This window comes from Salvelinus sp. IW2-2015, linkage group LG17 (assembly GCF_002910315.2).
Source record: "Salvelinus sp. IW2-2015 linkage group LG17, ASM291031v2, whole genome shotgun sequence".
In the NCBI taxonomy this organism is placed as follows: Eukaryota; Metazoa; Chordata; class Actinopteri; order Salmoniformes; family Salmonidae; genus Salvelinus; species Salvelinus sp. IW2-2015.
Genome location: NC_036857.1, coordinates 30,905,836 through 30,929,291, shown reverse-complemented (window position 1 = coordinate 30,929,291; position 23,456 = coordinate 30,905,836). Strand labels below are relative to the sequence as shown.

At 42.4% G+C, this 23,456-nt stretch overlaps 1 protein-coding gene across 3 annotated transcripts; it reads right to left on the bottom strand.

Annotated features, from left to right (window-relative positions):
- Positions 1-1,112: 1,112 nt before the first annotated feature.
- On the bottom strand, positions 1,113-21,660 carry LOC111976278 (carbohydrate sulfotransferase 11-like). 3 transcript variants are annotated; one of them, XM_070448087.1, is made up of 3 exons: positions 21,123-21,660; positions 4,067-4,191; positions 1,113-3,102 (listed from the first exon to the last, which is right to left on the bottom strand). In XM_070448087.1, the coding sequence occupies exons 1-3, from the start codon at positions 21,214-21,216 to the stop codon at positions 2,257-2,259; spliced, it is 1,065 nt and encodes a 354-aa protein (XP_070304188.1). In that variant the 5' UTR covers positions 21,217-21,660; the 3' UTR covers positions 1,113-2,256. The 3 variants fall into 3 exon arrangements, with proteins under 3 accessions (XP_070304188.1, XP_023860832.1, XP_070304189.1); XM_024005064.2 differs by having other exon boundaries at positions 4,109-4,191; XM_070448088.1 differs by lacking the exon at positions 21,123-21,660 and adding an exon at positions 4,476-4,594.
- Between the last annotated feature and the right edge of the window lie 1,796 nt (positions 21,661-23,456).

The window sequence follows — 23,456 nt, the reverse complement described above, 5'->3', positions numbered from 1 at the left end:
ATGGAAGAAGTTTGGAACAACCAAGACTCTTCCTAGAGTTGGCCTCCCGGCCAAACTGAGCAATCAAGGGAGAAGGGAGAAGGGCCTTGGTCAGGGAGGTGACCAAGAACCCGTTGGTCACTCTGATAGAACCTTCCAGAAGGACAACCATCTCTGCAGCACTTCACCAATCAGGCCTATGGTAGAGCGGCCAGACGGAAGCCACTCCTCAGTAAAGGGCACATGACAGCCCACTGGGAGTTTGCCAAAAGGCACCTAAAGACTCTCAGACCATGAGAAATGGTCTGATGAAACCTAGATTGAACTCTTTGGCCTGAATGCCAAGCGTCATGTCTGGAGGAAACCTGGCACCATCCCTACAGTGAAGCATGGTGGTGGCAGCATCATGCTGTGGGGGTGTTTTTCACTGGCAGGGACTGGGAGACTAGTCAGGATCGAGGGAAAGAAGAACGGAGCAAAGTACAGAGAGATCCTTGATGAAAACCTGCTCCAGAGCGCTCAGGACCTCAGACTGGGCCGAAGATTCACCTTCCAACAGGACAATGACCCTAAGCACACAGCCAAGACAACGCAGGAGTGGCTTCAGACAAGTATCTGAATGTCCTTGAGTGGCCCAGCCAGAGCCCGGACTTGAACCCGATCGAATATCTCTAGAGACCTGAAAATAGCTGTACAGCGATGCTCCCCATCCAACCTGACAGAGCTTAAGAGGATTTGCAGAGATTAATGGGAGAAACTCCCCAAATACAGGTATGCCAAGCTTGTTGGCTTCATACCCAAGAAGACTCAAGAATGTAATCGCTGCCAAAGGTGCTTCAACAAAGTACTGAGTAAAGGGCCTGAATACTTATATAAATGTGATATTTCAGTTATAATTTTTTATGCATTTGCAAAATTTTCTAAAAACCTGTTTTTGCTTTGTCATTATGGGGTATTGTGTGTAGATTTATGAGGGAAAAAAAATAATTGAATCAATTTTAGAATAAGGCTGTAACGTAACAAAATGTGGAAAAAGTGAAGCGGTCTGAATACTTTTCGAATGCACTGTACAGTATACCGTTGTTATGGACAAACTTTGTTCCAAAAGGTTGCAATGAGGCATAACATCAACAGTCATGAAAACTAATTTTATTTACTGCTCTCATAGTCAAGAAAAATACTACATGCTATATATGTAATTTAATATTTGTTTTTTTACCAGACGGCCTATCTGGTTTTAACATGTACTGCCCCTGTAGGTAGGTAGTTAGCCCTAGGTGGCTACCCACAGTTCAACAAGGAGTGCTCTGATGAAGGGCTGCCTTGGCCCAAACCACAGCTATGCACCGTTTGCTCAGTCTGACGTGAGCTAAATAAAGAGGTGACTCTGCAAACCATGTGCCGTTTCTGTAATTAACTCCCTACCTGCAGGCAATCTGCCTGCCAGGCTTTATATAACCAGCATACATTGTTTATCAGAACATATTTACTATCATCTGTGGCTTATGTAACATCAATGAACAGGTGGCATTCATTTTATCATGTGGGAAAATTGTGACATGGTACAGTATGAATGAGGACTTCACTGTTTATTAGAAAAAAGATGCTACCATGTAAGACATACCATTTAAACTGGTTCCATTCATATTGGGTCTGTGCAAGCCTCATATTTCTGTCATTAGAGAGTATATTGCTTCTTTTTATTGGGGTTTTTTTTTTTTTTTTTTTTCGTGGACTATGCTTTCTTTTGTTTGGTGGTTTATGTAAGTTTTATGACACCCTTTGTCCCCAGGGGAACATTTTTGGCTACAGAAGATGTGCAAGAGCCAAAGAAACATGCTGTATGTGCAAGCAGAAAGAAATGCATGAATTAGAATGTCCTCACCCAATGCGCTCTGTCCATGACTCAGTCTATATTCACAATAAATACTCTTACAATTGTATAAATAAAGAAGAAGGCATAGTCGAGGGATTCTGTGATACACACAACAAGTTCTTTTACAACCCTCGACACACTCAATTGTAAAAGAAGAACCTGCTTCTCTCTTATCTAGGCCACATGAGGAGGATTAAAGCAAATATAGCGGCTCCAAGGTCAGCCACCTATGCCCATGAACTTCTTACATCTGACAATGTAGTGATTCCCCCCACTGGCAAGGCCCGTATAAATAACTTCTGGAAAATCAATTACAAGCTCTACGCACCCAGATTAATTACAAATTACAGAGCCAAACAGATTGATTACTAAATCCCCGGTTGACATGGAGAGAGCCGCCCTCATCTAGTCTTCAAGTACTCTGGGTTGGAGTAATTGAAGAGCAGGAAGTCCATGCGGTAAAGGTTGTACAGCTTCTTTTGGTAAAAGGGGCTGATGTTTTGGAAGAACTGAGCTGCCATGTCCCCGTTGGTCCTGGTGCTCTTGCCTGAGGTAGGGAAGCGGACCTCCCCGTCAGCGCCAGCCAGCCGCAGCACAGAGCGGGAGTCCTGCTCCAGAGTCTCATACTTCCCGACCACGTCGTAGTGGACGAGACAGGGGTGGCACAGTGAGTGGATCCGCTCCCAGTGCTCGTTGAAGGGCTCCTCTCTCTGTGTGCGGGGATCCACCAGGTAGTACACAAACTCCTGGAAGGAGACGTCGTTMCCCRGCTCCAYCGCKTCCGGCTSYGGMTGGGGCCGGTGCCGGCGGATGATCTTGGTGCCGTAGCGCTTGTGGAAGGCCGTGTTGTAGCTGCGGGTGAACTTGTTGCGGTAGGCCGACACCAGCCTCTCGAAGGGCTCCCGCACAAAGATGAACTTCAGGTAGCTGCGCAGACGGCGGTTGATCTCAGAGGTGGAGTACTCTGACAGTGTGCGCAGGTTGCCAGCCACGTGGGCCTCGTTGGCAGGGATGGCTAGGGGCTCGTGGTAGCGTCCGTCCCCCGTCAGGACCATGAAGACGCGTTTCCAGTTGGTGCAGGCCACCTTGGGGACGTAGCAGTACAGCAGGCCATGCTTATCGTCCACGATGAGGTGGCGGAGGTCGTCGGGGGTCAACACCCGTCGCTTCTTGGTGTGGGTGAGACACGCCTCCTCCAGCAGCTCCCGCCGACCACGCAGAGACGTCTGCACTGCAGACAAATCCAACTACGGTCACAGAGAGAGGACGGGACATACAAGGTCAACACTCACATTTAGAATTAAACACTTATAAGTGATGAAATATTACATCTCTCCAAGTGATAACATCTTCATGTAGCCACATTCTCTGACTAAAACAATTGTGCCATCTGTCAGTGTTTTAATCTATCTTGTCGGATTAGTAAAATTAACTGGAATTGGCATTGTAACATCAAGGCCATCCACTGTGTTTCCCAGTAGACAGCCTGTGGCACTAGTCACATGCAGTAGACAAAGTGTTTAACGTTATAATAAAGAGAAGCAAAAGAGGCGGCTTGATTTGAGCAATGAGGAAGCAATAGAAGGATCAAGGATGGGTATGGTGCTTTGTGTTGCTGACCCACTGTGAATAATGAACAGAAGATAGAGGGGTTGCCAGGTGGACGGAGTCCAAGAGAAAAAGGAACACAACACATAAGATTAGTTGCATCAGCAGCACCAAACTAACTGCTCTCTGTGTGAGAGAGAGCAAAAAAGAGAGAGAGAGCGAGAGAGAGAGATGCAGTATCACTCAGCATACACTGGATTCCTGAGATTTTGGATATTGGAGCTGAAAAAGAGAGCTTTGTCTCTCGGAGGAAGAGGGGGTACTGTTTTTATAGTAACCACTAAGGACCTGAGTCATAACTTCTAAGGCAAATCAAATGAACTCAACTCAGTCTTGCAGTAACGCTTGAGCCATTACCTCTGAGGAAAGTTAAAGAAAAAGGTGGTTGGTATGTAGTATGATGTAACAATATTTAATGTGTAGCAGCAATAATTCAGTTCAGAGACCAAAGGCTACCCATTTGTTGAGAAATCAAACGTGTCAAAGTGGTTCTCCAAGATCATTGCTTTGTCAAATGTAATTTCCTGTGTGTGACACATCTGGAACCAATTACACATCAACATCAGGTGAATAAACAGTACATAACCGTGAGTGTTCACACACATTCAAGGCATGATAAAATGGGGCCATTCTAAAGCTAGTCACCTGGTCTCCGTTGTAAAGGGTCTGTAGTGGACTTCTCCTGGTCTTCCCTGGGGCGATGCCCTTCCCCCCAGACTGCTCCGCAGCTACAGGCACAAAGACAGAGAGGGAGAAAAAGCGAAACAGATGAATCATCTGAAAAGGGCATTATTGTCTGTTTTCTTTAGTGATTAGTGACGGGTACTCGATGTTCAAGGAACTTTGGCCTCACTGAGCATCCTTTTGGAATACAAAAAGACATCATATTCTGTCCTGAACAGTATCCGACTCTATAACTCTCACCTTGTCAAGCAAATCTGACTGTGGCCAGTGCTGCTATAGCACACTGTAGTACAGTAGCCCATTGAGTTCTCATTTCAGTATGTTTTACCTTATGGTGCATGATCTCACATGAGCCCCAGCACCTCAGGGCTGAAGGCATGTCAGTGTTGGGGCCCTCCTCACTAGTGAGAGGAAACGGATTGGATTTGCACATGTGCCAGTTGAATGCAGAGGATTGCTTTACATCTCACAGGGAGGGAGGGAGGGACAGAGTGAGAAATAGAGAGAAAGAGAGAGAGAGAAAGAAACAATAGAAGGAAATGAGAAAGTGGGTCAAGAGGTCTTACCACATAGATTCAACACAACAAAAACTCTAAAATGATGTGTGAGAGGATCGTATCTTGATGAAATCTCATCCACCTTGCAAGTGACTGTGTGATCACGCTCTCCGTAGCCAATATGACTCAGCCCTTTAAACAAGTTAACATTCACAAGGCCGCAGGGCAAGATGGATTACCAGGACGTGTACTCATAACATGTCTTCACTGACATATTCATCCTCTCCCTGACCTAGTCTGTGATATGTACATGTATCAAGGAGACCTCCACAGTCCCTGTGCTCAGGAACGCCAAGGTAACCTGTTTACAGTTGAAGTCGGAAGTTTACATACACTTAGGTTGGAGTCATTAAAACTCGTTTTTCAACCACTCCACAAATTTCCGTTTTGTATAGTTTTGTCAAGTCGGTTAGGGCATCTACTTTGTGCATGACACAAGTCATTTTTCCAGCAATTGTTTACAGAGATTATTTCACTTATAATTCACTGTATCACAATTCCAGTGGGTCAGAAGTTTACATACACTAAGTTGACTGTGCCTTTAAACAGCTTGGAAAATTCCAGAAAATTATGTCATGGCTTTAGAAGCTTCTGATAGGCTAATTGAAAAACTCAGTGCCTCTTTGGTTGACATCATGGGAAAATCAAAAGAAATCAGCCAAGACCTCAGAAAAGAAATTGTACAAACAATAGTACACAAGTATTAGCACCATCGGACCACACAGCCGACATACCGCTCAGGAAGGAGACGGGTTCTGTCTCCTAGAGATGAACGTACTTTGGTGCGAAAAGTGCAAATCAATCCCAGAACAACAGCAAAGGACCTTGTGAAGATGCTGGAGGAAACAGGTACAAAAGTATCTATATCCACAGTAAAACGAGTCCTATATGGACATAACCTGAAAGGCCGCTCAGCAAAGAAGAAGCCACTGCTCCAAAACCACCATAAAAAAGCCAGACTATGGTTTGCAACTGCACATGGGGACAAAATCGTACTTTTTGCAGAAATGTCCTCTGGTCTGATGAAACAAAAATAGAACTGTTAGGCCATTTACATTTTACATTTAATTAAGTCATTTAGCAGACGCTCTTATCCAGAGCGACTTACAATTGGTGCATTCACCTTATGACATCCAGTGGAACAGCCACTTTACAATAGTGCATCTAAATCTTTTAAGGGGGGGGGGGGGGGGGTCAGAAGGATTACTTTATCCTATCCTATATTCTTAAAGAGTGGGTTTCAGGGTCTCCGGAAGGTGGTGGAGTGAATTGACTCCGCTGTCCTGGCCATAATGAACATCGTTATGTTTGGAGGGAAAAGGGGGAGGCATGCAAGCCGAAGAACACCATCCCAACCGTGAAGCACAGGGGTGGCAGCAGCATGTTGTGGGGGTGCTTTGCTGCAGGAGGGACTGGTGCACTTCACAAAATAGATGGCATCATGAGCATCATAAGGGAAATTATGTGGATATATTGAAGAAACATCTCAAGACATCAGTCAGGACGTTAAAGCTTGGACGCAAATGGGTCTTCCAAATGGACAATGCCCCCAAGCATGCTTCCAAAGTTGTGGCAAAATGGCTTAAGGACAACAAAGTCAAGGTAACTGACAACTGGATCCTGGACATCCTGACAGGCCACCCCCAGGTGGTGAAGGTAGGCAACAACACATCTGCCACGCTGAACCTCAACACAGGGGCCCCTCAGGGGTGTGTGCTTAGTCCCCTCCTGTACTTCCTGTTCACCCACAACTGCGTGGCCGCGCACGACTCCAACACCATCATTTAGTTTGCCCATGACACGGCGGTGGTAGACTTGATCACCGACAACGATGAGACAGTCTATAGAGAGAAGGTCAGGGACCTGGCAGTGTGGTGCCAGGACAACAATCTCTCCCTCAACATCAGCAAGACAAAGGAGCTGATCGTAGACAACAGGAAACGGAGGGCCGAGCATGCCCCTATTCACATCGACGGGGCTGTAGTGGAGCGGGCCAAGAGCTTCAAGTTCCTTGGTGTTCACATCACTAAGGACCTATCATGGTCCAAACACACCAACACAGTCATGAAGAGCGCATGACAATGTCTCCTCCCCCTCCCCCTCAGGAGACTGAAAATTGAGAACATCTTGACTGCACCATTGAGAACATCTTGACTGGCTGCATCACCACCTGGTATGGCAACTGCTTGGCAAGTTGCTAACAGAGGGTAGTGCGTATGGCCCAGTACACCACTGGGGCTGAGCTCCCTGCCTCCAGGACCTCTATACCAGGTGGTATCAGAGGAAGGCCCTAAAAATTGTCAAAGACTCCAGCCACCCAAGTCATAGACGGTTCTCTCTGCTACCGCATGGCAAGCGGTACCGGAGCGCCAGGTCTAGGACCAAAAAGCTCCTGAACAGCTGCTACCCCCAAGCCATGACTGCTGAACAGTTAATCAAACGGCTACCTGGACTATTTGCATTGACTCATTTTTTTTTTACACTGACTCTCTTGCACTGGCTCTGTGCACACTCACTGGACTCTACCCACACACTCACACGCATAACACTGACACACACACACACACACACACACAATACATATTCTCACACACACAAAACACACACACATGCACATTGACGTGACACACACACACTTTCACACTCTACACATACGCTGCTGCTACTCTGTTTATTATCTATCCTGATTGCCTCGTCACTTTTACCCCTACCTACATGTACATATTCCCTCTTTGAACTTACAATGGCTAGCCCCAAGCTGTTCCATTTTTTTCTTGTGCTTTGTGCCATTTGCTCCATGACTCCAACGTGCTTTGTTGACTATGAAATTGCTTGTTTACCTGATCCTGGGACAGACAATGCTTGATTCCACACTCGCAACCCTGACTCTCTATCGGTTACACGGACCTAACCCCCTCTCCCCGGCTGTGAACTCATGTTACCTGACGAAATTGCTGTACAATATGATCTTGTTGCCATCTGATTTCATAAAAAAATCTAAGTGAGTGGATCTGCAATTCTGGTTTCTGCTTCACTGATTTCTGCTCTCATAAAAGCCTGGGTTTTCAGCATATTAACACTAGAAGCTTATTACCTAAAATGTATCAATTGAAGGTGTGGGTTCACAGCTCCAATCCGGATGTGTTGGTCATTACTGAGACATGCTTAAGAAAGAGTGTTCTGAACACTGATGTTAACCTTTCTGGGTATAACCTTTTTCAACAAGACAGATCTTCCAAAGGTGGTGGTTCTAACTTATGTCACCATTGCCCTTGATTCTAAGAAATGTTGTGCTGCTATTTTTATTGACTTGGCCAAAGACCATTCCTTTCCTGTGGGTCAGCTAAGGAGTATTAGTGTCTCTGAGGGGTATTTGGCCTGGTTTGCTAACTACCTCTCTCAAAGAGTGCAGTGTGTAAAGTCAGAACATCTGCTGTCTCAGCCACTGCCTGTCACCAAGGAAGTACCCCAAGGCTCGATCCTAGGCCCCACGCACTTCAATTTACATCAACAACATAGCTCAGGCAGTAGGAAGCTCTCTCATCCATTTATATGTAGATTATACAGTCAGCTGGCCCCTCCCCGGATTTTCTGTTGAACGCTCTACAACAAAGCTTTCTTAGTGTCCAACAAGCTTTCTCTGCCCTTAACCTTATTCTATAGTAAACATTCCTTTTTCACCCCAGCTGACAAACTAACCCTGATTCAGATGATCATTCTACCCATGCTAGAATACAGAGACATAATTGATAGATCGGCTGGTAAGGGCGCTCTCGAACGGCTAGATGTTCTTTACCATTCGGCCATCAGACTTGTCACCAATGCTCCTTATAGGACACATCATTGCACTCTATACTGCTCTGTAAACTGTCCATTTCTTAATACCTGACACTAGACCCACTGTTTGATGCTTATTTATAAAACCCTCTTAGGCCTCACTCCCCCTTATCTTAGTAACCTACTGAATCCCTCATCCTCCACATAAAACACCCGTTCTGCCAGTCACATTCTGTTAAAGGTCCCCAAAGCACACATATACCTGGGTCGCTCCTCTTTTCAGTTCGCAGCTAGCGACTGGAACAAGAATTAAAAACACTCAAACTGGACAGTTTTATCTCCATCTCTACATTCAAAGACTCAATCACTGACACTCTTACTGATTCTTGTGGCTGCTTCAGGTGATGTCATGTTGTCTCTACCTTTTTGCCCTTTGTGCAGTTGTCTGTGCCATGTTGAGTTGCTACCATGCTCTGTTGTAATGTGTTGCTGCCATGCTATGTTGTTGTCTTAGGTCTCTCTTTATGTAGTGTTGTGGTGTCTCTCTTGTCGTGATGGGTTTTTCCTACTTCACATGTGTTTTATATCCCAGTCCCCATCCCTGCTGTTCTTAATTGACTTGCCTAGTTAAAAAAAGGTTAAATAAAATAAAAAGCTACCTCGTACCCCTGCATATTGACTTGGTACCGGTACTCCTTGTATACAGTGCCTTCAGAAAGTATTCATACCCCTTGACACATTTTGTTGTGTTACAGCCTGAATTCAAAATGGATTCAATTGATCATTTACATAAGTATTCACACCCCTGAGTCAATACTTTGTAGAAGCACCTTTAGCTGTGATTACATCTGTGAGTCTTTCTGGGTAAATTTCTAAGAGCTTTCCACACCTGGATTGTGCAACATTTACCCATTATTCTTTTAAAAATTCTTCAAGCTCTGTCAAATTGGTTGTTGATCATTGCTAGACAACCATGTGCAGGTATTGCCATAGATTTTCAAGTAGATTTAAGTCAAAACGATAACTCGGCCACTCAGGAACATTCACTGTCTTCTTGGTAAGCTACTCCAGTGTAGATTTGGCCTTCTGTTTTAGGTTATTGTCCTGCTGAAATGTGAATTAATCTACCAGTGTCTGGTGGAAAGAAGACTGAACCAGGTTTTCCTCTAGAATTTTGCCTGTGCTTAGCTCCATTCCATTTATTTTTTATCCTGAAAAACTACCCAGTCCTTAATGATTACAAGCATACCCATAACATGATGCAGCCACCACTATGCTTAAAAATATGGAGAGTGGTACTCAGTAATGTGTTGTATTGGATTTGCCCCAAACATACTTTGTATTCAGGACAAAAAGTGAATTGCTTTGCCACATTTTTTGCAGTATTACGTTAGTGCCTTGTTGCAAACAAGATGCATGTTTTGGAATATCTGTATTCTGTACAGGCTTCCTTCTTTTCACTCTGTCAATTAGGTTAGTATTGTGGAGTAACTACAATGTTGTTGATCCATTCTCAGTTTTCTACTATCACAGCGATAAAACTCTGTAATTGTTTTAAAGTCACTATTGGCCTCATGGTGAAATCCCTGAGCGGTTTCCTTCCTCTCCGGCAACTGAGTTAGGAAGAACGCCTGTATCTTTGTAGTGACTACGTGTATTGAAACACCATCCAAAGTGTACTTAATAACTTCACCATGCTCAAAGGGATATGCAATGTGTACATCTTTTTTTAAATGTTATCTACCAATAGGTGCCCTTCTTTGTGAGGCATTAGAAAACTTCCCTGGTTTTTGTTGTTGAATCTGTGTTTGAAATTCACATCTCGACTGTGAGACCTTACAGCTAATTCTATTTGTGGGGAACTGAGACGAGGTAGTTGTTAAAAAATCATGCTAAACACTATTATTGCACACAGAGTCCATGACACTTATGTGAATTGTTAAACAAATGTTTACTCCTGAACTTATTTAGGCTTGCCATAACAGAGGTTGAATACATATTGACTCAAAACATTTGACTCAAAACAAAACGTGGAAAGGTGTCACTGACCAAGTATTTTTTGTGACTAGCATGTGACTTTGCATGTGACTCCTGCTCTGATAAAACACACTTCCCCCTCTACATCTCTGTCATCTCATCTGCTCTACACATCAGCCTGCATCACTGATTATGACTTCCGCTTTTGTGGAAGCCACATGCACCGTGCACAGAGAAGTGGGAGATTCAGTGTTGCGAAACAACGTCAAGGTACCAAATTAAACCCTACCCACTGGGTACACACTGGTTGAATCAACGTTGTTTTCACGTCATTTCATAGAAATTACATTGAACCAACATGGAATAGATGTTGAATTAAACTGTGCCCAGTGGGTTATCACTACTCTATACATTAGTCCAAAGATAAATCAGAAGATTTTTCTTTTTGAAAAGATAATCTTTTAGCTTCTCCTATCATTGGATATGTGGAGATCACAGGATGCAAGCTACAGTTTCACTATTCCCTGTATAGCTGTATGGACTAGCTGTATCTATATATATATATATAGACCATTGCTGTATAGACCATAGCTACAGTGCCTTCGTAAAGTATTCATACCCCTTGATTAAAACAGTTTTTTTTGAAAATTTTGCAAAAAAATTAAATGAACGGTAACATTACATTTACATAAGAATTCCGACCCTTTACTCAGTACATTATTGAAGCACCTTTGGCAGCGATTACAGCCTCGAGTCTTCTTGGGTATGACGCTACAAGCTTGGCACACCTGTATTTGGGGAGTTTCTCCCATTCTTCTCTGCAGAAGCTCTTTCATGTTGGATGGGGAGCGTCGATGCACAGCTATTTTCAGGTCTCTCCAGAGATGTTTGATCGGGTTCAAGCCCGGGCTCTGGCTGGGCCACTCAAGGACATTCAGAGAATTGTACCGAAGCCACTCCTGCATTGTCTTGGCTGTGTGCTGTTGGAAGGTGAACCTTCAGCCCAGTCTGAGGTCCTGAGCACTGCGGAGCAGGTTTTCAACAAGGATCTTTCTGTACTTTGCGCCGTTCATCTTTAATCTTGCCCTTCGTTGGACACTGTGCTAACAAACCCCCAAACGAGCTTCAACGCCATACGACACTCATTCCGTGGCCTCCAACTGCTTTTAAATGCTATTAAAACTAAGTGCATGCTCTTCAACCGATTGCTGCCCGCACCCTCCCGCCCGACTAGCATCACTACTCTGGACGGTTCTGAATTAGACTATGTGGACAACTACAAATACCTAGGTGTCTGGTTTGACTGTAAACTCTCCTTCCAGACTCACATTAAGCATCTCCAATCCAAAACTAAATCTAGAATCGGCTTCCTATTTCGCAACAAAGCCTCCTTCACTCATGCCGCCAAACATACCCTCGTAAAACTGACTATCCTACCGATCCTTGACTTCGGCGATGTCATTTACAAAATAACCCCCAAACACTCTACTCAGAAACTGGATGTAGTCTATTACAGTGCCATCCGTTTTGTCACCAAAGCCCTATATACTACCCACCACTGTGACCTGTATGCTCTCGTTGGCTGGCCCTCACTACATATCCGTCGCCAAACCCACTGGCTCCAGGTCATCTATAAGTCTTTGCTAGGTAAAGCCCTGCCTTATCTCAGCTCACTGGTCACCATAGCAACACCCACCCTTAGCACGCGCTCCAGCAGGTACATTGCACTGGTCATCCCCAAAGCCAACACTTCCTTTGGCCGCCTTTCCTTCCAGTTCTCTGCTGCAAATGACTGGAACGAAATTGCATAAATCACTGAAGCTGAAGTCTTATATCTCCCTCTCTAACTTTAAGCATCAGCTGTCTGAGCAGCTTACCGATCACTGTACCTGTACACAGCCAATCTGTAAATAGCACACCCGACTACCTCATCCCCATATTATTACTTACCCTCTTGCTCTTTTGCACCCCAGTATCTCTACTTGCACATCATCATCTGCACACCTATCACTCCAGTATTAATGCTAAATTGTAATTATTTTCACCTCTAGGGCCTATTTATTGCCTACCTCACTACTCTTCTACATTTGCACACATTGTACATAGATTTTTCTATTTTTCTTTTGTTTTGTGTTATTGACTGTACGTTTGTTTATGTGTAACTCTGTGTTGTTGTTTTTGTCGCACTGCTTTGCTTTATCTTGGCCAGGTCGCAGTTGTAAATGAGAACTTGTTTTCAACTGGCCTACCTGGTTAAATAAAGGTGAAATAAAAAGAAAGAAAGAAAAATCTTTGCCTCAATCCTGACTAGTCTCCCAGTCCCTGCCGCTGAAAAACATCCCCACAGCATGATGCTGCCACCACCATGCTTCACCGTAGGGATAGTGCCAGATTTCCTCCAGACGTGACGCTTGGCATTCAGGCCAAAGAGTTTAATCTTGGTTTCATCAGACCAGAGAATCTTGTTTCTCATGGTCTGAGAGTCTTTAGGTGCCTTTTGGCAAACTCCAAGCGTGCTGTCATGTGCCTTTTACTGAGGAGTGGCTTCCATCTGGCCGCTCTACCATAAAGGCCTGATTGGTGGAGTGCTGCTGGAAGGTTCTCCCACCTCCACAGAGGAACTCTAGTGCTCTGTCAGAGCGACCATCGGGTTCTTGGTCACCTCCCTGGCCAAGGCCCTTCTCTCCCGATTGCTCAGTTTGGCCGGACGGCCAGCTCCAGGAAGAGTCTTGGTGGTTCCTCACAGTGTTCTTGGGACCTTCAATGCTGCAGAAATGTTTTGGTATCCTTCTCCAGATCTGTGCCATGACACAATCATGTCTCAGAGCTCTACGGACAATTCCTTTGACCTCATGGCTTGGTTTTTGCTCTGACATGCACTGTCAACTGTGGGACCTTATATAGACAGGTGTGTGCCTTTCCAAATCATGTCCAATCAATTGAATTTACCACAGGTGGACTCCAATCAGGTTGTAGAAACATCTCAATGATGATCAATGGAAACAGGATGCACTTGAGCTCAATTTAGAGTCTCATAGCAAAGGGTCTGAAAATTATGTAAATAAGTTATGTTTTTCTATTTTAATAAATGTCTAAAAAAAAAGTTTTGGTATTGTGTGTAGATTGTTGAGGATATATATATATTTTTAAAGGGGACTGAATACTTTCCGAAGGCACTGTATATAGACCATAGCTATATAGACTAGCTGTATCTATATAGATAGAGCATAACTGTATAGACTAGCTGTATAGACCATAGCTGTATAGACAATAGCTGTTTCTATACAGATAGACCACAGCTGCATAGCAAAAGCACCCCAGAAATGGAATAAACAGGCCACACTTGTGTTAAAATAGTGAGCAATTTACTTTTTAACGTCTCTCAATGGCTTATTCAGCAGGAACAAACACCCAGCAGGTGTGGCTTTTGACTGATTCAGCCTTCTATGGTGCCGTGGGCATGTGGCGGGATTGGGACATATGCCAGCCTTGTTTGTTGACTAGACAAGAGCCACATGATGCCAACGTAGGAAGATGATGCTTGTGTGTGATGGTAAAAGAGCATAATAATGGAAGTGTGTGTGGGCCCAACCTAGTGAGCAAAATGTGTTTATTAACTAAAAATACTTACAGTATTTTCAACATCATTATCTCATAAGGAATACATTGCTGCTTGAAATTACTTTCTGTTGTAACTTCAGTAACTCAGTTACGCTGATGTCAGCTTTTCACAGAAGAAGAAGAATTTAGAATATAAATGATATCTGACAGTGAAGTATTTGAGGTTTAGAACAGGACCAGAAAAATCTAAATGTGGAAGAGTTGAGAAAGTCTGCTCTAGCACACCTTTGATCATCATGTGCGTTTAAGTCCATGGTACAGGGCTCACGACACGCTCAACCGAAAGGATGTCATGACTTTGACTGTCAGGAGAGAGTATAGACAAACCAAATATTATCTGAAGGCTCAAAGGTCCTGTTCGAAAAGTAGACGTTAACTATTTTCACATGCATTTTTTTCACATTTCACATGTCACATTGAGCTGACTTGTAAAGGAGGCTTGGCGCATCTAGCACCTTTCAGTAACTGACAAGTGTGTACACCCACCCACACGTTTAGTCAGCTCTTTCTCAGACTGGACATAGTACTGCTAAGTCCGAGGTGTGAATCCTTCCGCCCACAGAGGAGAGACACTCACTATAGGGAAATACACAGATATGTTTATTCTGAAACAAGTTAGTTTCCACCTTTTTGTGTGCACTATTTCACCAAGCACTGATGTTTATCTTGTTGCAGATAAAAACTGTACTTTTTTCGCTTAAGTTTTCATGTACCGAATAAATTGTAAAAATGGTCTCTGGTCTTGGGACATGCACTCTAGCCAACAGCTCGCAGATACTGGCAGTCTACATGATGAGATTATTATGGATAAGAGCAAGAATATTTGTATTTGTCAAACGACAGTCAATCATCGTGTCACCAAAATCCAACCCTCAATATTTATTGGAAAGGAGCATCAAGATCCCTGTGCACTTTCACCACCCTGTGAAGTTCATCGTAACTTATTTAATGTGTAACCTAATAAACTGCATTTCCCTAGTCGTAGTGTGAGTACCAGACAACATATCATCGTGTGACTCCAAGTTTACTTCGATATAATGGTTATTATATTAATACTTGCGCATAAAGGCCTTACCACCGCCATTTCTCGCATAATACATTTTACCGGCACAAAGATCCCACCATGTCGAACGAAAGATTTATCTGTTAGCATTCATAAAATTGTACAGAAACTTCCTGTTTCCATCACAGCTGTTGTGATATTTTTTTATATGGTACAGTATGACTGTACTCGCATAAAAACTGTGGATGATAACGTGGTTACAGATAAATATACCCAACCCCGGCCTGCTCACCGAGCTATCATCTAGAAGGCGGAGAAGGTACAGGTGCATCAAAGTTGGGACCGAGAGACTGAAAAACTGCTTCTATAGCCAGGCCATCAGACTGTTAAATAATTACCACTAGCCGGCCTCCGCCTAGTACCCTGACCTGAACTTAGTCACTGTTACTAGCCAGCTACCACCTGGTTCTCTACCCTGCACCTTAGAGACTGCTACCCTATGTACAGTTGAAGTCGGAAGTTTACATACACCTCAGCCAAATAGATTTAAACTCAGTTTTTCACAATTCCTGACATTTAATCCTAGTAAAAATTCCCTGTCTTAGGTCAGTTAGGATCACCACTTTATTTTAAGAATGTGAAATGTCAGAATAATAGTAGAGAGAATTATTTATTTCAGCTTTTATTTCTTTCATCACATTCCCAGTGGGTCAGAAGTTTGCATACACTCAATTAGTATTTGGTAGCATTGCCTTTAAATTATTTATCTTGGGTCAAACGTTTCAGGTAGCCTTCCACAAGCTTCCCGCAATAAGTTGGGTGAATTGTGGCCCATTCCTCATGACAGAGCTCGTGTAACTGAGTCAGGTTTGTAGGTCTCCTTGCTCGCACAGGCTTTTCAGTTCTGCCCACACATTTTCTATAGGATGAGGTCAGGGCCTGTCTCTTATACACATCTAGATGTGTATAAGAGACAGTGTTTACATACTGTTTGGCCCACTTCAAATGTATATACTGTATTCTAGTCAAGGCTCATCCTATATAACTACTGCTGTACACATCTTTTCTATTGATATACTGTCTCTACACACCATCATACACGCCTTCAGAAAGTATTCACACCCCTTGACTTTTTCCACATTTTGTTATGTTACAACCTGAATTTAAAACCGATTCAATTCAGAATGTTTTGTCACTGGCCTACACCTGTCTCTTATACACATCTAGATGTGTATAAGAGACAAACATGGTACCTTCAGGAGTTTGTAAATTGCTCCCAAGGATGAACCAAACTTGTGGAGGTCTACAATTTTTTTTCTGAGGTCTTGGCTGATTTATTTTGATTTTCCCATGATGTCAAGCAAAGAGGCACTGAGTTTTAAGGTAGGCCTTGAAATACATCCACAGGTAAACTTCCAATTGACTCAAATTATGTAAATTGGCCTATCAGAAGCTTCTAAAGCCATGACATAATTTTCTGGAATTTTCCAAGCTGTTTAAAGACACAGTCAATTTTGTGTATGTAAACTTCTGAGCCACTGGAATTGTGATACAGTGAATTATAAGTGAAATAATCTGTCTGTAAACAATTGTTGGAAAAATTACTTGTGTCATGCACAAAGTAGATGTCCTAACCGACTTGCCAAAACTATAGTTTGTTAACAAGAAATTTGTGGAGTGGTTGAAAAATGAGTTTTAATGACTCCAACCTAAGTGTATGTAAACTTCCGACTTCAACAGTACATACATAGTTATTAACACCGGTCACTTTAATAATGTTTACATACTGTTTGGCCCACTTCAAATGTATATACTGTATTCTAGTCAAGGCTCATCCTATATAACTACTGCTGTACACATCTTTTCTATTGATATACTGTCTCTACACACCATCATACACGCCTTCAGAAAGTATTCACACCCCTTGACTTTTTCCACATTTTGTTATGTTACAACCTGAATTTAAAACCGATTCAATTCAGAATGTTTTGTCACTGGCCTACACACAATACCCCATTCTGTTAAAGTGGAATTATGTTTTTGGAAATATTTAGAAATGAATGAAAAATGAAAATGAATAAATAAGTATTCAACCCCTTTGTAATGAGTAAAAATGTGCCTACCAAGTCACATAATGTGATGCATGGACTCTGTGTGCAATAACAGTGTTTAACATGATTTTTGAATGACTACCTCATCTCTGTACTCCACACATACAATTATCTGTAAGGTCCCTCAGCTGAGCAGTGAATTTCAAACAGATTCAACCACATAAACCAGGGAGGATTCCAATGCCTCGCAAAGAAGTGCACCTGTTGGTTGATAGTTTACTTTTTAAAGACATTGCATATCCCTTTGAGCATGGTGAAGTTATTAATTACACTTTGGATGTTGTATCAATACACACAGTCCCTACAAAGATACAGGTGTCCTTCCTAACTAATATGCTGGAGAGGAAGGAAACCGATCAGGGATTTCATAATGAGGCCAATGGTGACTTTAACACATTTACAGAGTTTAATGGCTATGATAGGAGAAAACTGAGGACAGATCAACATCATTGTAGTTACTCCACAATATTAACCTAATTGACAGAGTGAAAAGAAAGATGCCTGTACAGAATACAAATATTCCAAAACATGCATCCTGTTTGCAAGGCACTAACGTAATATTGCAAAAAATTTGTCTAAACAATTAACTTTTTGTCCTGAATACAAAGCGTTATGTTTGGGGCAAATCTATTACAACATACTACTGAGTACCACTCTCTCTTCACTCTCTATTTTTAAGCATAATGGTGGCTGAATCATGTTATGGGTACGCAGTTTAGCTTCCGTCCCTCTCCTCGCCCCTACCTGGGCTCGAACCAGGGACCCTCTTCACACATCGACAACAGCCACCCATCGCAGATCAAAGCCGCGGTCTTGCAGAGCAAGGGGAAGACTACTTCAGTTCTCAGAGCGAGTGACGTCACGATGAAACGCTATTAGCGCGCACCACCGCTAACTAGCTAGCCATTTCACATCGGTTACACTCACCCTTTTGACCTCCTCCTCTCCCTAGCAACAGTGATCCGGGTCAACAGCATCAATGTAACAGTTAGCTTCCGTCCCTCTCCTGCGCCCTACCTGGGCTGAACCAGGGACCCTCTGCACACATCGACAACAGCCACCCCAAAGCATCATTACCATCGCTCCACAAAAGCGCAGCTTGCGAGAAGGGGAACAACTACTTCAGGTCTCAGAGCGAGTGACGTCACCGATTGAAACGCTATTAGCGCATACCACCGCTAACTAGGTAGCCATTTCACATCGGTTACACTTGTAATCAGCAAAAACTAGGGAGTTTTTCAGGATAAAAAAATGTATAAATAGAATGCTAAGCACAAGCAAAATCCTAGAGTAAAACCTGGTTCAGTCTGCTTTCCACCAGACACTGGGAGATGAATTCACCTTTCAGCAAGACAATAACATAAAACACAAGGCCAAATCTACATTGGAGTTGCTTACCAAGAAAACTGTGAATGTTCCTGAGTGGCTGAGTTACCGTTTTGACTTAAATCTACTTGAAAATCTATGGCAAGACTTGAAAATGGTTTTCTAGCTATGATCAACAACCAATTTGAAAGAGCTTGAACATTTTATAATATAATAATGAGCAAATGTTGCACAATCCAGGTGTGGAAAGATTGTAGAGACTTACCCAGAAGTACTCACAGCTGTTATCGCTGCCAAAGGTGCTTCAACAAAGTATTGACTCAGGGGTGTGAATACTCACAGAATGTAGATGAGATATTTCTGTATTTCATTTTCAATAAATTTGCTAAAATGTCTAAAAACATGTTTTACTTTAATAAATGTTGAATGCAGGCTGTAACGCAACAAAATGTGGAATACTGTACATATTAATTTATGTTCCGGACTTTGACATTGCTCCTTCTAATATTTCTATATTTCTAAATTCCTTTTCTTTTTGTAATTGTTTTGTATTGTTAGTAGGTATTACTGCACTGTTGGGGCTAGGAACATAAGTATTTCACTACACCCACGATAACATCTGTAAAATATGTGTACGTGACCAATAACATTTGATTTGATTCGATTTGTAGACAATATCCAAAATACATCAACATATGTTGGTTGATGGGGTTTTAATCTGTGATTTCCGGCCATCCAATTGACAACAGAATTTCAGCACGCTTATAGGGAAGAGCATTCAACATGCATGGCACTTACACAAAGGACTGAGACAAAATGATGATCAAAAGATTGTGGGAGCTGTTTTGTTAGACTCCAGTGCTGCTTTTGACATTATCGATCAGAATCTGCTGCTGGAAAAATGTGCGTGTTATGGCTTTACAACCCCTGCTATATTGTGGATCATTTTTCATTTATTTAACTAGGCAAGTCAGTTAATAACAAATTCCTATTTACAATGATGGCCTAGGAACAGTGGGTTAACTGCCTTGTTCAGGGGCAGAACAACAGATGTTTACCTTGTCAGCCCGGGGATTCAATCTAGCAACCTTTTGGTTACTGGCCCAACACTCTAACCACTAGGCTACCTGCCGCCCCTGTTAGAGTTACCCGTCTAAAAGAACACAGAGGGTGTTCTGTAATTGAAGCCTCTCACCATAATCCAGGTAGAATCAGGCATTCCCCAGGGCAGCTGTCTAGGCAGCTGTCTAGTCTTTGAGTAAAGCCAGTGTGTCTATGTATGCAGGTGACTCAAACAATACATGTCAGCTACTACACTGCAACACTTAACAAAAAGAGCTGCAGTCCATTTCAGAATTTGTGGCAAGAAATAAGTTAGTCCTAAATATTTCGAAAACGAAAAACATTGTATTAGGGGGAAACCCAGCCACGGACCCTTAAACTGTAGAGGGATACATGTATACCAAGTCATACTCTTTTTTTGGCCAGACAGCATCACATACTGTACATGGACTACATACAGTGTTGTCAGACAGAGGGGGACTATTTCACTCACTCGGGTGCTTTTTCTGGTAAGATAGTTTCAGCCACTTGTGAAGTGAAGGAAAGTCGGAGGGTGCACAGTGCACTGTCCGGATGCTGGAATTATTTTGGATGAACGTGCACCGGTAACCTACTTTTTTCCCCAAACAAAGTGATTTGTTTGACAATCAGATGAAAACATCATGACTAGCTGTGATAATGGCGCATTAAAAGGTCATACATATTTACAGTTAAATTACATCTTCACTCTAAAACCCATTAAGAAATGTTGTGCACGCGCTTGGAGAGGGGGGGGGGGGGGCTCAAAATCACTAAGTCCGCCCCTGGGAGATGGTTGGATAGGAAGGATGATTCTTATAAAACTTTAATGTTTAAATAGAAAGTATCCTACGACATAATGTAATAGCATAGTAAGAGTGTCCCTTCCTTAGTTGCTCACTTACTCTTGGAGGCTCTGTAAAATGAGGAACATGGACTAATTACATAGTTCTTGCCCCAAATATGTGGTATAACAACAGCATACCGTGGCACAGAAATATATGGTTTATATTTCATTCTCTCTATTGTTCAAACTTCAGACATAACCTGGGAGTGAGGCTAGGTTAGGTTATCTTCCCTCCTATCTTTCTCTGTCCCTCAGTATCACTCAATCCCTTAAGGGTATATGTTTATTCTTCCTCTGCCCTAGCACAGGAGAGCTGAGGAAACTAGTCCAAAAAGGCCCAGGAATGCTTAAGGGTCTCTCGGAGGGGGCTACCAAAACATTCCATGGTCCATAGTGCTCTTACTTATGCCCCGCCATTTACCCCTTCCATTGTGTCTCAACTCAACACATGCTAATTTAGGGAGAAATTGTGCAACAGACATGGAGGTTAATTTCAGTTTGACATGATGCTTGTGATAAACGATTTATTGAATATAATATTTAATAAATGAGTGGGACTAGCCAAATGAAAAACAGCCTACACTCAGTGTATGTAATACACCAAAACGTCGCCCTATAAGAACATCTTGGGCACCATCCCATAGCACCCTGATGTGTGGTGATGCTCGAAACTTACCTGGCCTTGTGATGTTCTGAAAGTACAATATGACCATAAAAAGTGACCCAACGCATGTCGCCAGAAACATTCGTCCAACTTTCGGTTTTCTCATCCTGATTCCCCGAGCTGGCAGAGCAGAACACTCGCCCCGAGGTGGCTCATGCGAGGCAGCTCGTCTGATGCAGCTTTGCGAAAGAAGGGAAAGAACGGACCTTCATGCGGAAAAAGTTGGAAGTGGCACCGTTAGGTCAGCCTCTTCAGCAATTAGTCTATTCGCCTATGCCTATGAACATCCAACAATAAATAAACAGCCGCGAAAATATTGGAATGTGCAACAGAATGTCGGTTGTCTTTGTTGGTGTGTTCCGATAAATTATGACATTATTCAATCTATATTTTCTGCTCCGCTGAAATGTCTCATCGCAAACATGTCCTGACAACCCCAAATGATAGAATTGTTTTATCAGAGTTCTGCGATCATTCAACAGTTGTTGTTTCCTCAATTTTGTCAACCTTAAAATTCCCTGAAAAATGGTCGGCGGCACTTGTGCCTTGACGTCATACCCAACCCTAATACTTTGTAACAGTGACTGTCACCACAGCTTTGCCTCAGAGATATACGAAACATAGACCGACATTAGTATATCTGAGCACTTCCAAGATGTATTATACTTAGGGATGACCGGGGACCAAAGTAACAGTTTTAGGCTTTTACTTAGTATGAAAATAATATTTGTGTTACATTCATAATATTTTTTACTCAAACAACATAGGATACATGCTACCATTAGGCCTACACGTTGTAAATAAGTTTCTATGACACCGAAAGTGGTGGAAGTGAAATGTCCCGCTGGTATTTCACGGGTTAATTGGAACACTGTCTTCAATTGTAAAAATGAGGTGTAATTGAAAAATATTCCGATTTTAAACTGATATTTGGATGAAAATACAGTAATAGTTTATTTATTTATTATTATTTCATCTTTTAGGCATGGCATGTTGACACAAAACGGAGTAGCCAAAATTAATATAGCCTATTTTATTTAAGATACTTTTAGCATTAAAAACAACTGTAGCATTTTAGCTAACCCTTCCCCCTAACCCTTATTCTAAAGTTAACCCAATTTGCCCAACCTGCTCCATAAATTCATATAACCTTCGTCGTTTTAGTTCTCATAACCTTTTAGGTAAATGATCCTAACCTTTGTCATTAGTTCCACTAACAACCAACTTAAATTCTCCTTGTAATTTAAGCAATGTGGTCTCAGAAAAAGACATATAATACCAATGTTGTGGAAATTCTTAGACAGGACACTCAAAGTCAATATTAAATGAATCACTCTTTATTGTCAGCAAGCTGGAGAGGACACAGTCAAACTTAGATGCATAAGCACCAGTCTGAAGTGAGCATCTTAAAGGGAGTTCCTTACATAGTGCTTTATATACTGCTATCTAAACCTACATAAACATGATTCATTGGAAAGGTTTCCACATGTGACTGGCTCCATCTCTATCTTGACTTAAAGAATATATTCTGGGCATTCTGCCAGATGTTCCTCCGGAGCCCCTCCTCTCTTGACCTGACACAGGCAGGAACCAATGATTGTTTATGACACCAAAGATAAGATACACCAAGTAAATTTAATTCATTACACTAACATAAAGTAAGTTACATCATCCAATTGGTATGCTATTGTACGACAGGATAAGATGTATGATACAATACGTCTTGTAAATCATATGATATTGTATGACGGCTATTCCACTCATAATGTAACCAAATGTGACATAATATACACTGCTCAAAAAAATAAAGGGAACACTAAAATAACACATCCTAGATCTGAATGAATMAAATATTCTTATTAAATACTTTTTTCTTTACATAGTTGAATGTGCTGACAACAAAATCACACAAAAATTATCAATGGAAATCAAATMTATCAACCCATGGAGGTCTGGATTTGGAGTCACACTCAAAATTAAAGTGGAAAACCACACTACAGGCTGATCCAACTTTGATGTAATGTCCTTAAAACAAGTCAAAATGAGGCTCAATAGTGTGTGTGGCCTCCACGTGCCTGTGTGACCTCCCTACAACGCCTGGGCATGCTCCTGATGAGGCCAACTCTTGGACAGTCTGTGGTGCAACGTGGCGTTGGTGGATGGAGCGAGACATGATGTCCCAGATGTGCTCAATTGGATTCAGGTCTGGGGAACGGACGGGCCAGTCCATAGCATCAATGCCTTCCTCTTGCAGGAACTGCTGACACACTCCAGCCACATGAGGTCTAGCATTGTCTTGCATTAGGAGGAACCCAGGGCCAACCGCATCAGCATATGGTCTCACAA